At 41.1% G+C, this 14,557-nt stretch overlaps 1 protein-coding gene across 1 annotated transcript; it reads right to left on the bottom strand.

Annotated features, from left to right (window-relative positions):
* Window positions 1-819: 819 nt before the first annotated feature.
* On the bottom strand, window positions 820-5,796 carry ube2d4 (ubiquitin conjugating enzyme E2 D4). Its single transcript, XM_015972278.3, has 7 exons — window positions 5,506-5,796; window positions 2,562-2,625; window positions 2,399-2,430; window positions 2,240-2,317; window positions 2,048-2,153; window positions 1,628-1,721; window positions 820-1,524 (listed from the first exon to the last, which is right to left on the bottom strand). Exons 1-7 carry the CDS (start codon window positions 5,527-5,529, stop codon window positions 1,479-1,481), a joined length of 444 nt encoding a protein of 147 aa, XP_015827764.1. The 5' UTR covers window positions 5,530-5,796; the 3' UTR covers window positions 820-1,478.
* Window positions 5,797-14,557: the final 8,761 nt, after the last annotated feature.

Here is a 14,557-nt window from a genome sequence, read left to right as displayed (position 1 = left end):
AAGTTTTTAGAAATAAACAAAAACACAGATGTATCATGGAGACAAAATATTTTACTGTCAGTGTTAATAAAAATAAATAAAAATTAAAGAGTTTGCAGATCTACTCATGAACATGAAGAAATGCAAAGCATCAAATCAGAGTGTTTGCATCTCTCATGGTAAGATGCTGCATTTATTCATCATAATTCAATGCTCATGAAATTAAATACCTGGGTTTTTAAAAGGTTCAATTCTGCTCAACATAGTCGTTTTTGATACAAGGGGACACCACTTAAAGCCAAAAGCTATTCCATTACAAGAAAATATACAAGTTGAGTAAATGTTTAGATCCCAGGGTTTTTTAATAAAAAGTATGAAAACCTGGAGAATAATGCAAATGACAGTTATTCTCTCTCTCTCTCTCTCACACACACACACACACACACACTAGTGCATAACATATTGCCTCTTTGTGGAGGGAACAGAGATTAGAACTATATATTTATAAGACTGATGACAGATGGCTGGGACATGTCTTCCACCACGAACTGATAACGCGGTTAGGTACCTGAGTAACTGTACTGAGGAGATGGCACACTGTTAGGTTCTATGCCAGAGAGTAGCCGTGTTCATAGCCACACAACACAAAGAAAAGTAGTATTTGAGCACTGTGAATAAGCTGATGGTTGTTAAGTATGGAAGGCCAGTGATGGCACATATGAAAGAGAGAAATGAACATTCACCCAAAGAAAAAGAGGAATAAATGTGAGCCAGCAGGCTCTGAACAGCAGCTCTCCAGTGTCTTCAACACGGTCTAATACTTCTCAACGTTCATTTTCAGTGGACAATAAAAACCAATGTTTTTTTTATTTTTCTTTTGGAGCATTTCACATTGTTTCGGGGTAGAGACAGTACCAACAAAACATCTGCTGGTGATGGCACTGCACCATGTTGTGTTCAACGGGGAACATTCTGCCTCAATTGCACGTGTACTACAAATGTAACACAGAAGGCCACTAAATAACAGAAATACAGCAAAAACCCAGTGGGGCACAGATAGTACCGCTGAAATGAAGAGAAAACAAGTCTCCTAAATCAAATATGTTGCATCTCTGTAACACAATTTCATGACTCACTGAGAGTAAAAATAAAGTGTAGGAGTAGCAATAATGATGGTGATAACAATAATAACAATAGCAATAAGAGGGGTAAGGTTTACAGTCTCAGTGTGGCATCAGGTACTGTAAAGAAATTCCAGTATTCCATATGGGAGTGCTTTAAGAAGTCCATCAGGTCCTGCTTGCAGATCCATACAAGTCATGAAGGACAGCACATGGTAGCAGCTCAGCACACAGAAAGCCAAGTGGCACTGTACCTCATTGTATCAATTCCTTTTCAAAACGTGTTTATTTTTTTCTCCTCTGTTGCTCACTTGCCTCAAGTTACAGACCCTCTGTGGTTCTTTTGTTCTCATTTTTATTTTAATCTCCATGGTGCTCTTACATTGCATACTTCTGTGTCCATTCTCTTGCTAACTTGTTGTACCTGTAAAGACAGTTTCAAGTTGAATCCTGCCAACATGTTTGTTTTGGACAGAAACATTAGTAGGACAGTGGCCTCAGCTGAACAAGGTGCTTGTTGCACTTACTTTTCCCTGTCAGCCTTGTATGTATGAGCAATCTCTGGGACCAATGGGTCATCAGGATTTGGATCACACAGAAGAGAGCAGATAGACAATAAGACTGTGGAAAGATGAATCGGGGAAAGTTACTGAGTACATTTACAGATTCTGCCAATAAAAGCTTTAATTATGCTCTAAAGCGACCACTGAATGCTACTTGTCTGAAACAGATATAATCAGTGGTAATTTTGCTGACAAAGTATTTTCATCATGAATATATCTTTGCAGACTAAATTGAAACAAACAAAAAACTTGGATAATGACTAAATTGAGTGACGTGTTTGTTAACAAATAAAAGTTACAACGAAAATCCAACCAGACGACGGACAAAAGAACCATCATCATTATAAACACAAAGACTAGTTTAAATCTAGTTGAATAACTCACCTTTTGACACGGTAAGAGCTGGTGACCACTGTGACCTCAGTATGTCCAGACAAATACTGCCATTGCTGTTGATATTTGGGTGGTAAATCTTTGTTGTGAATGCAACCTGTTAAAAAATACAGAAACAAAACATTTTTATTAATACATATGGACTGAGGACATGTGTTTAAAAAACTTAGAGAGGAGACTCACTTTTGGTGGTTTGAAGGGGTAATCTGTTGGAAAATGAATGGTGAGGAAAAACACTCCACTCTGATAGGGGCTGTCACTCTATTAAAACAAAAATACAAACAAATTATGAAAACATTAAATACCAGTGAACTTGAATTAAAAGTAAAAGGTGTTACTTACTGGACCCATTATTGTTGCCTGCCAGTGAAACACTAGTGTTGAAAACGAGAAAATATAGAAAAGCTGTAATCATTATGCAAAACGCTGTTGCAATTTTTTTTTTATTACATGTAATGGAAAACATTGCTATTTTAAGACACAGAACAATTTTCTAGCTACTTACAATCGTCTGAAACTGGTCCTGCAGAGCACTGGGCAGGAGGGTCCCTCTGCAGGTCAGACAGTTCCTAAAAAAAGTGACACAGTCAATATGGCTGGAATTTAAAGAGCAAGTCAACCCTTACCAGAGTCTTACACCACTCCCACTTCCTGCTTGAAAAAGCCAAATAATGTGGTTGCCTGGCAGACCAAGCGGGTTGAGCCACTAACAATTACACACACACAGGCTCAAAACAACATTGTGACATCATAATGTACCCCCAATAGAGCTGTAGCGACGCATCGATGACGTTGACTGCTCGATTCTAAAAAATTGTCGATGTCAGATCCGGTAGTCGACGCACCACGCCCACTTGTTGCATCCCCAGGAGTTTGTAAATCGAGGAGGAATCTGCCTGTTTTTCCTCTAGTTCGCCCTCTTCTCCGCCTTCACTAACATCTCCGCCAAATACCGAAGAACTGGAACAATGTCCGTCTGCTACTAGATTCTTTGCCTGTTTTGCCCGCCTTCATCTCCCGGCAACGGACAACAACTTCTGGGATCAAATGCGCTGCTTCGTGTCTACCGCAGATGTAGAAAATCACCGGGAGAGTTTCTCCCTTCATAAAGGAGCTTCTTTCAGACATTAGGAGAGCTGTTTTTGTGGTAGCAGTCTCTCCTCCATGCTGGTCTGTTTGCTGCTGGGTATTTTTGGTTTATTTAAACTTGGTAACTTGAACTTAATGTTGGTAAAGCTACTGTTAGCATTTTCGCTAACAGCTTCTTGCGATAGGATAAGCTGTTACGATTTGGTTTAGAGTTCATCTTTTTTGTGGCGTAGATCTCCCTTTTATTACATTTAGAGTGTCGTGGGTTTTCGGTTTAGTTTAAAATTTCACCTTGAGTTTGGTTTAACCACCCAGTTTAGAGTTTGGACCTTTGGAGATTCTTATTTTGGTCCAGAACCCAGTAATCTTTGCCCTGCGGGACATCCCTAGTTATTTGTACTTTTGTTTTAATTCCCCACAGGCAGAATTAGTTTTATTATTCCCAACCTGTGGATGGAAAGATTTATGGTTTTTTGTTGTTGTTGTAAATAAACCTGATCATCATTTTAACTTTTAAATCCTGTGTTATTGTCCCTTCCTTTTTGCACACGAGCCAAACTCCCCAGGAAGGGTCGTAACACCACTCGCCTCACGCACATAAGTGACCAAAACAAAGCAGCATGGAGACACCGTCTCCAACCACCCCTCAGGCAGCAGCCTGCACTCCCAAGTCCTACATCACCATTCTTTGACTTGCTCTTTAAAACACTTTTGCAGAATTTCATGCTTTTACTACAAAATGTGCCTTTTCAGTTTCTCAAGTTCATATATTAGGGAAAAAAAGACAACAGCTTGTGTAAGTAACAGTTACAAATTAAATGCTGCAATAAACATACAGCAGGGTTCATTTATGTGAACATATCTGTTAAAGCAAGCACTGTAACATCTGCGGTTTAAAGATATGGAGAGGTATTTGTCAGAGCTGCAAAGTTTTATATTCATTTATACATTCCTACAACAACTTGTGGTTGAAGTTCCTGCAAAACAATGTATTTAACACTAGGGCTGCACAATATTAGGAAAACCTACGATGCACAATTACAGTGATTATTTTTGCGATGATTATATGACTTGCAATACATAAATAGTAACTCAAGAACAAAAAAAATGTATCAAAAACCAAATCATAAAAATAAAATAAAGACTCAGGGGATCCCAGGAAAAGAATAGTCGGCAGAAAGAGCAGAACACAGCTAACTCTGGTGTTTGCTAGCCATCCAAATGAAGTGCTGTCTACCTAGGTGGCGGTATCTAACCTATAAGAACTCACCCAATTGGCCAAACAGGTGAAGGACTATTTGATCAGTCAAAAACGTAATGCTTCAGTTTGACTGACAATATGCTTTATTATGTGTAGAAAAAAATTAAGATGATCCTTTATTGCAGTTTTTTTCTGTTCTTTGCAATATGAGTATTGTGTATGCTGATAGTGTGATGACGATACATTTGCGATGCACAGTGCAGCCCTATTTGCAACACTTTTCCTCTTTTATCTTCAGTACAAATAAAATTCAACTTCAGACATGACATCATTGTGCAACACAAAATGTTGTTTTATAGACATACTTCCAGAAAATAAGGACAAGCTGTTTAGTTTAGCAAACACATAATAACTACAAATATTAAAAATACAACACAAAATGGACAAAAACGAAACTAAATCAAATTAACTCAGTCCACAGCCCAAGTAACCAATCTACATTTGCATCACACACAAAAGCACAGACAGCAAAACACGGTGCTTGAACAGAAATTAAGCCTGTTATTTAACATCTCATGTAAGGAAGCCTATTATATAAATACACACCATGGCCTGTTCCAGTGCCCCATTTGCCATTCCATATATGGCAACACTGACTCTAGGGTTCAGTTTTGGCAACAATCGAGCAGCTGTCATTCAGCGAATTTATACGTCGTCATACATAATTTTACAAGGTAAACTAAAACGATAAATGTGACTGATAAATTAGTGATCAAGAACAAAATCCAGGCAAGGACTACACGTTACAACCGTTAGCAGGAAAGCTAACCTCCCACGAAGTAACAGTAACAACTTCTTACTCCAGAGTCCTTATCAAAGTTTCAGGATTAATATGAAAAATGTCAGACGAGCAGGATGTAATAACCCAAATGAAAGCTTAATTGGGTAGTTACGTTAATGTTAGCCAAGCACAAACCGGGCCACCGTTGGTCAGCTCGCCTTTGTCTTTGAATTATTTTTTAAATGAACAAAACGCTCAACGGCGTAGCTAGTTCACCTCTAAAACACCACACACATGTACTTTATCAAAACGGTTCGAAAAGAGGAAGAAAAATCGAATCTGAATCATGTCTTAAACTTAATAAATATAAACACTCACCTTCTGAATTCTTTTCAACGCCATTGCTTCGGCGGCTATGCTAGGTAGCCTGTCAGCTAACAGTTAGCACCTTAGACATACAATTTGGATTCTGTAGCCGCGTTCTATCAAACCTCACTTCAGTTACAGGTATGAAATTACGTCTAACATCCAGTAAATTTCGGCTTTTTCGCTCTATGACAAATATTTCCCCACGACCTATTAATTTTCGGTTCGTCAGAGAGCTACAAAACAACTTAGATATTTAGCTTTCTATTCCTCTCTCTTCTCGGTGCCGAGAAAACAGTTACTATCGCGAGCTTTCGTTTAAAAACTACAATGGCACTGTCGGTAGTGTCACGATTTCTATTTTAAGGGTCATTTTATTGACTACAGAACAGAGGCTTTAAAAATATACATATTTACTACTCAAGTTTAGATACTAGGGGGTTTAAAGACTTCTGTTGAAGTTGAAGGATCAATTCAAGCATGATACTTGGGTAGAAGTAAAAAGTACAGGTTTCAAAAGTGCTTAGGCTTATCGAAAAAGCGTATAAAAATACTAAGATTGACAAATATGGGATACACTGGGCCCCCAATTCCCTCTTCAGTTCAGTAAAACATTAATGCATTTTAGTGACATGAAAATAGCTACTTACTGCATGTGGGTGATAGATGAATGATTACTTATTTTCTAACCCCAATCAAATTCACTTTATCCAGATGGGCAATTTCGCAATTTTGTCTTTCTGTATTTTGTTTTAACAATGGCAAGCCAAAATTTAGTAGGAGTGATGAGGCTGTTGTTAAAGAGCAAGTCACCCCAAATCAACCTTTTTTTCCCTGATAAACTATATAAATGCGTGTCTAATCATGCTGCAGACACATGCAGTCAATAGTTTTGCACTTTAGTGCAATTTAGTTAAAATTTAAATTTTCTGCCTAAAACTGTCAGTGTTGTGCTGTTGTCGGGTAAAAACTCTGCACTGCATTTGAATTTTAATTAAATTCAGTTCAAAAATACGTTATTAATCCCAGAGGGAAATTGATTGCTGTAGTTGCTCAGAATCTGACACCGCTATTGGCTAAGAGGTACCGTAGGACGTTAGCTGGTACCATATCCAATCCAATCCAATCCAATTTTATTTATAAAGCGCATTCACAAGGCATTACAACCAAACAAGGCGCTGTACACTAAAAATGTTGGTTAATTAAACAGGCGTTATATAAACATGTCGAACACAGATAAAAGATAAAAAGGAAATACAACAAAATTCCCAAAAATAACAGCTAAAAATCAATAAGACACAGGGTGAAGTAAAAATAGGAAAAAACATTTTACAAAGAACCTCAATAATACGGAAGTCGATAATTGTGGAGTCAGTTTATAAACAGTGCAGATGTCAGTGAGGTTCATAATTATGTTGTATAAGCTAGGTTGAAGTAGTGAGTTTTCAGGCGTGATTTAAAAATGCTAGCTGTTGGTGCTAGCCTCACTAGCAGTGGTAATGCGTTCCACAGCTTCGGTGCACAGACAGAGAAAGCCCTCTCTCCACGGCTTTTTAAACGTGCATTGGGAACAGCTAGGAGGAGCTTATCTTCAGACCTGAGAGCACGCGGCGGGTTGTAGTAATGGACCAGTTCACACAGATATGGAGGAGCTTGATGGTTCAAGGATTTGTAAGTGAGAAGCATAATTTTGAAGTTTATCCTGAACTGCACGGGCAACCAGTGCATGATGTCACAATGTCGTTGTGAGCCTGTGTATGTGTGTATTTGTTAGTGGCTCCGCCCTCTCGGTCTGCTAGGCAACAGCATTTGTTGCATTTTTCAAACAGGAAGTGGGAGTGGAGTAAGACTCTGGTAGGGGGTGACTTGCTCTTTAAAAACTGAGGAGCAGAAAGGGCATAAAATTGCATGAAAATGTCGTCGTCTTTCTCCGCTTATCCGGGTGCGGGTCGTGGGGGCAGCATCCCAGCTAGGGAGCTCCAGACCGTCATCTCCACGGCTACCTCCACCAGTTCCTCCGGCAGGACCCCAAGGCGTTCCCGGACCAGATTGGAGATGTAACCTCTCCAACGTGTCCTGGGTCGACCCGGGGGCCTCCTGCCGGCTGGACATGCCAGAAACACCTCCCCAGGGAGGTGTCCAGGAGGCATCCTGACCAGATGCCCAAACCACCTAACTGACTCCTTTCGATCCAGAGGAGAAGCGGTCCCTCCCGAATGTCCGAGATCCTCACCCTATCTCTAAGGCTGAGCCCGGCCACCCTACGGAGGAAATTCATTTCGGCCGCGTGAATTTGCGATCTCGTTCTTTCGGTCAATACCCAAAACTCATGACCATAGGCAGGGGCGGATTAAGGACTGAAGAAGATCCGGGGCTTAACACACACACACGCGTGTGCGCACACACACACGTGACACGCACTAGTCAATATCATAAATATTTGTCTTGTACCACATAATTTTTAATCTGTAGCTACATATTAAGCATATTCAGGGCAGAGTATTGTTCCTGTTAGTGTTTAGTGTGAGATGATAGTAAATATTCCCTTTCTTTCTCCATCAACTTTACCTGATAGTGAGCTAACTTTAGGCAAACCAGCAGCACAACAAATATTTTCAAATAAGACTCACAAACCTTAGTCAACACCAGTCTCATCTAAGCTGGGGTTCTGTCACGGTACTTTTGGTCTAAAACCCGTCCTTATGTCCATCTTCACACATGCGTTTCAGGCAGAGACCATAGAAGAAGCCGGCTACTGAAGGGCTTCTTCTTCAGTGGTGGAGGCTCAGGCAGGCTGTATACAAACTACTGCTAGCTGCTCCCTCTCTGTTGGACTTTGGTACTGCATGTTACTTCCACGTTTGAGATCCGGGACTTTTCATTAAAGATTCGGGGCTTGAGCCCAAGTAGCCGGGCCTAATGCCGCCCCTGACTATAGGTGAGGATTGGGACGTAGATCGACCGGTAAATCGAGAGCCTGGCTTTCTGGCTCAGCTCCCTCTTCACCACGACAGATAGGCTCAGCGTCCGCATCACTGAAGACACCGAACCAATCCGCCTGTCGATCTCCCGATCCCTCCTACCCTCACTTGTGAACAAGACCCCGAGATACTTAAATTCCTCCACTTGAGGTAGGACCTCTCTCCCGACTCGGAGTTGGCAAGCCACCCTTTCCCGGTCGAGAACCATGGTCTCAGATTTGGAGGTGCTGATCCTCATCCCAGCCGCTTCACACTCGGCCGCGAACCTACCCAGCAAGAGCTGAAGGTCAGAGCTGGATGAAGCTAGGAGGACCACATCATCCGCAAAAAGCAGAGACGAGATTCTCCTGCCACCAAACTCGACACACTCCACACCACGGCTGCTCCTAGAAATTCTGTCCATAAAGGTAATGAACAGAACCGGTGACAAAGGGCAGCCCTGGTGGAGTCCAACCCTCACTGGGAACAGGTCCGACTTACTACTGGCTATGCGGACCAAACTCACGCTCCTCTGGTAAAGGAACTGAATGGCCCTTAACAGAAAGCCACCCACCCCATACTCCTGGAGCGTCTCCCACAGGGTGCCCCTGAGGACACGGTTATAAGCCTTCTCCAAATCCACAAAACACATGTGGATTGGTTGGGCAAATTCCCATGCCCCCTCCATCACCCATGCAAGGGTATAGAGCTGGTCCACAGTTCCACAGCCAGGACGAAAACCACATTGCTCCTCCTCAATCTGAGATTCAACTATCGATCGGACCCTCCTCTCCAGTACCTTGTAGTAGACCTTTCCAGGGAGGCTGAGGAGTGTGATCCCCTATAGTTGGAACACACCCTCAGGTCACCCTTCTTAAAAATGGGGACCACCACCCCAGTCTGCCACTCCACAGGAACTGCCCCCGATGACCACGCAATGTTGCAGAGACGTGTCAACCACGACAGCCCTACCACACCCATTGCTTTGACGAATCTCAACACCCAGGACGAATCTCATCCACCCCCGGCGCTCCACCGCTGTGTAGTTGTTTGACTACCTCAGCAACTTCTGCCCCAGAGATTGGAAAGTCCATCTCCAGGTCTCCTGGCTCTGGCTCCTCCTCGGAATGCGCATAGGTGGGATTGAGGAGCTCCTCAAAGTATTCCTTCCACCGCCCGTTTATAGCCCCAGTTGACGTCAGCAGCTCCCCATTCCCACTGTAAACAGTGTGAGCGAGTTGCTGCCTCCCTCTCCTGAGGCGCCGGACAGTTTGCCAGAACCTCTTTGGCACCAGTCCCAATAACCAGTTTCCTTGTCTGGGGGTCGGACCGCCAAGGCTCCCACCTTGGTCTGCCACCCGATCCACACTGCACCGGACACTTCATGTTCCTCCTGCGGGTGGTGGGTCCACAGTTGGATGAGACCATGTAGCTGGTTCGGGCTGGGCCCGACCGGGCCAACAGGCGCTTGCCCACGGGCCCCAACCCCAGGCCTGGCTCCAGGGTGGGACCCTGGTAACCCTCTGGGCCGGGTACTCCGACTCTTTGTTTTTACGTCCATGAAAGATCTTCTGAACCTTTCTTTGTCTCACCCTTCACCTAAGACCCATTTGTCATGGGAGACCCTACCAGGGGCACAAAGTGCCCCAGACAACATAGCTCCTAGGATCATTTGGGCACTCAAACTCCTCCACCACGATAAGGTAACGGTTCAAGGAGGAGGCATGAAAATATACTAAATAAAAGTAAAAAATCGGCTTACAGACAGCCTATTGATACATACACCAGGCTGTCTGTAAGCCGACTTTTTACTTTTATTTATTGCATGAAAATGTAATAAATAAAAGTAAAAAGTCGGCTCACAGACAGCCTATTGATACATCCTCCAGTAATGTATAGCTATCAAAAATTGTTACTATTAGGTATTATATTTGTACTTTTTTACTTGACACCATTGCTTCATGTTGAATGTTATCATTACATTTTCTCCCACATCCACAAAACAAAATGTCCAATTTCTAACTTGAGTTTTTCAAGAAATTTTCAGACCAAAACTCCATTCCCATAATGCTGAATTGACCGTGACGTTTCAATCTAGTACTACTACTACTACTACTACTACTACTACTACTACTACTACTACTACTACTACTACTACTACTACTAATACTATTACTATTACTACTAGTTCTACTACTACTATGATGTAATTCCATTATTCCCTATCAACATATTCATTCTATTTAAACATCAAGTGGAGACATATCTTTTAGAGATCTTTTCTCCACCAACTTCAACAATGTCAGGTGTCCACAAGATGTCACTGTCTGAAAGGAGCAAAAGTACACAGAAATTAAACAGATTAGATTATGAAGTAAAACTTTGACCACGGAATGTTTCTACAATCATTATCAGATTTCTTTTCAAACCAAACGCTATATGCTACACGACTCAATTTATTCATGTAAATGTTTGTTTTCAAACGAGTTTCTAAGAACAGACACGCGTGACAAAAGATCAGAACACAATAAACCCTGCACATGTATTATTTCCATGCACATAAAGAATGGAGGAGGAAAATGCCTTTGGAATTGTTCATTCAGCACCCAATCACTGTAAAGGCATATTCATCTGAGTCAGCTGCATGCTCCGGTTTCTGCGCAGCCTTGTCTGGCCGAGCCGCATGAGCTTACCTTTATATGTCTTAAACAAGAGTGAAAAAAGACCTCTCATTATTTTATTGAGTATCTATGAATGGGTCGTAGTGTTCATTCTTCTTAAATGGCTGAATCAGTGTCAGGTTGACAATTCTATCGTCAATGTGACACTGAGAGGGACCATTTTCCTTTGGAAAACTGAAGATTCCTTCAGATAATATCTTATTGTTTGCTCATCTCTGTGCTCTCAATGACCTGCCTGTCCTCGGGGCTTGCAAGTAATCAGATTCTGCAAGCAGCAGAGGTAGCAGTTTGGTCCTTTTGCAGCAGGGGCCTTGTTTTCTGAGTTTGTCTACTTGGAGAGGCCATTTATCAGCATGTGGTTTTCAGAAACAGTCAAGCCCACGCTTTGTTGTCTTTAAGCCTCAGTTCACAAAGCCTTCCAGGGTCACCCTACTGTAGCTTCCTCTAAAATCTCAAGTCATGCCTCTTTGCTTGCTGCCGAATGTTTTAAATCAGATGGATTTGAAGCAGCAAGGAAATTAGCTGCTTTATTGAATTTTCAAGTATTTAGTTGTTTATATATATAAAAAAATAAAAGGAAAAAAATCTCTGTGAATGGGGAATTTCCCACCCAGAAGTGAAGTTTTCAGTTACACTCCTGTGTCCAGACTCCTGTATGACCCAAGGTGTGAAGCTGAGGATGGTACGGGTGAGGGTGGGTGTTTATTTGACCCATGTCAGCCTGAAGTGCCATTATTTTAAATTACAGACTAAGGACTCTCCTCGTGCTCCGTCTTTTTGGTCACATGAAAGTCGAACTATGGCAGCTTTGCTGAAGCTTGAAAATTTCCTTCAGTGCCACTTTTCCCATGGCTGCAATGACAAAGAACATACACTTGTTGTCATTTTTGAAAATAGCTTAAACGAGTCTTGCTAATGCCCAAATGATCCAATAAAAGCACAATCGATTAATGCTGAGCACAGACTGGGCCAACAGTCTCTAGAGGTGTTCTACCTTCGGTCAGTCTTTAAGCTTTCTGAGGCCTCTCCTATGGAACAAAGATCCATTGTTCCTGCGTACTAAGAGATATTTGTTCACGTCTTGTATCAGTGCTCTTGATTTGATTATACACACAGGCAATATGTGCAAGCAGTGCTCATGTTTGCAGTGATGTCAGCACTCTGCACAATCAAATAATTCTTGAGCTAAGCAACTGGAAAAAGGGTCATTATGTATGGAGCAATCAGAGGTTCATGGCTCATTTCCTTAGCTGTGATTTGATTTTGCTTGTCAGTGTTAAGGTGGCCTTTGACCTGGAAAGGCACTGAAATTTTTCCTCGGATCCTTATTTCTTTGTTTTCATAGGAATCATCACAAGTGAGCTGAGAAAATGAATAATAAAAAGTAAAGTTTTAAGAGTTTTCCCTTGCCTTTTGGGTATTACAACAAGCTGGTACATGAATGAACGCTTTACCTTTTTTTTTTGACTCACAGGATTTATATGATGCAATCACATAAATGTTTACAGATTCAAGGACGTGCTTATAAACTGACGTTAACAAGCATGTAGGTTTTGTTTTACGGGACTTCTCGTTTACAAGATGGAGCTCTTACATAAAAACATTTCTTCATTTCAGGATTATTAAATACCACAATATCTAACGTCACGCTAAATTAAGCTTTTAGAGCAACATTCAGCAAGAAGCAAAAATACACATTTTTTAAAGGGTTAGATATTGAAATTGTTCTCCAAAGTGCTTTTTTAATTTGCTGTTCTAAATTCAAAGTTCATGCAAGTTTTTTTTTTTCATTTTTCTTTTGCATCATAACTGAGAAAGAAAACTAAATATGGAAAGTTTTGATTGAGACATTAAAAAAATAAAATTTTGGAAAAGACCAGAGAAAACGTTTGTTTTCAGCGGCTTCCACAGTTCTTGTGTAAAAATTAATGATAATGACGAACTTACTTGTAGTTGATAGCTTCCCGAGCGGCCTCTGTTTAGAAAAATAGCTATTGGCTGGTCTGAACACAGGTAAGATCAAAACATTTCCATGCTAAGGCCCAATAGTACACTTTGCTTTTGGCCTTGGCTCGAACACGTGGTTAGCTCACCAGTCTTGTTGAATTTAATCACTAATTCTTCAAACATAGGCCATTCAGGAAGCTAACTACAACGAATAAGATAAATATTTATAACTTTCACCATCAAACACTCAAAAAAAAAAAACACAAAATCCATTTAAAGGTGCTGTATGTAAGATATAGTGAGAATTTTACAGTGAGAAAATCTAAAAAGAGTCTAATGTTTTAGTCATTTTGGAAGGGAGGTTATACTGAAACATATTTCATATCCAGCTGGTGGCTGGATTGTCAGTTTTTCTCCTTTTAAAACAAAGGAAGAGGGGACATAACTGTTTACCATCAGTGAGGGGGGTGCCGTGTCTCCTGCGAGCTAATAATGCAGCGCTGACAATTGTAATTTGACGAAGGCCGGCAAAGAGCTCCAGTTTTATAAAGTGGTTGCAGTAACCACATTTTACCACAGGATGTCATGTTTACTTCATTTCTACATAGTGCACCTTTAATAGAAGAAGAAGAAGAAGAAGAAGAAGAAGAAGAAGAAGAAGAAAATATAATTTCTATAGCACCTCTCAAGATAAAAATCACGAGGCACTTCACAAAAACAAAAAATGTAAAAAAAATTATTTATAAAATGGTTAAAAATATATTTAAAATGAGCAAAAAAATAGACAATTGTGATTAAAAAATGTGAAGAAAGAGAGAGAGTGAATAGGAAATAGGGAAATCAGTGGATCCTGAGGAAGGTGGAATAGGTGGAGAGAGCAGAATAAAGAGAGAGTGGTGAAGAAGGTCATACAAAAGCCAGCTTGAACAAGTGAGTCTTCAGCTGCTTTTTGAAGGAGACCACTGAGTCCACTGATCTCAGACTCAGGCGGAGAGAGTTCCAGAGTCTGGGGACCACAGCAGCAAATGATCTGTCACCTTTGGTCTTTAGCCTGGTGCACTGCACAACCCTTTGATCACTGGACCTCAGGGACCTGCTGGAGGTGTAGGGACTAAGAAGGGACTAATATTAAAAGAGTCTGTATCATAGAGTTCACGTTTCATGTCAGAAGGCCTCCTTCATGCATTCATCCTCCAGGATGATTTAAGGATGTTTTTAAGTTCTATGTGATTATCATTATTTAATGTCTCTTCAGAGAGACAGCAGAAGGAATGAGATCAGATCCAGTCCTATCTGATCCACCCTCATCAGAAGTACATCATATGGAGCACAGACAAAACCACACATACTGTCATAAAGAACCAGTAATCCTTTGGGGTTAAGCACTCAAATCCCCGAAGCCCTCCTTGTCTTCGTGTTGCACCACACTTCTGTCAAAGAGATTGACAGCTCTGGAAAATGTTTTACTATGCTGCT

The sequence above is a fragment of the Nothobranchius furzeri genome, chromosome 17 (genome assembly GCF_043380555.1).
Source record: "Nothobranchius furzeri strain GRZ-AD chromosome 17, NfurGRZ-RIMD1, whole genome shotgun sequence".
NCBI lineage: Eukaryota > Metazoa > Chordata > Actinopteri > Cyprinodontiformes > Nothobranchiidae > Nothobranchius > Nothobranchius furzeri.
Note: the sequence above shows the minus strand (reverse complement) of the source record. Positions and strands in the feature narration are given on the sequence as shown.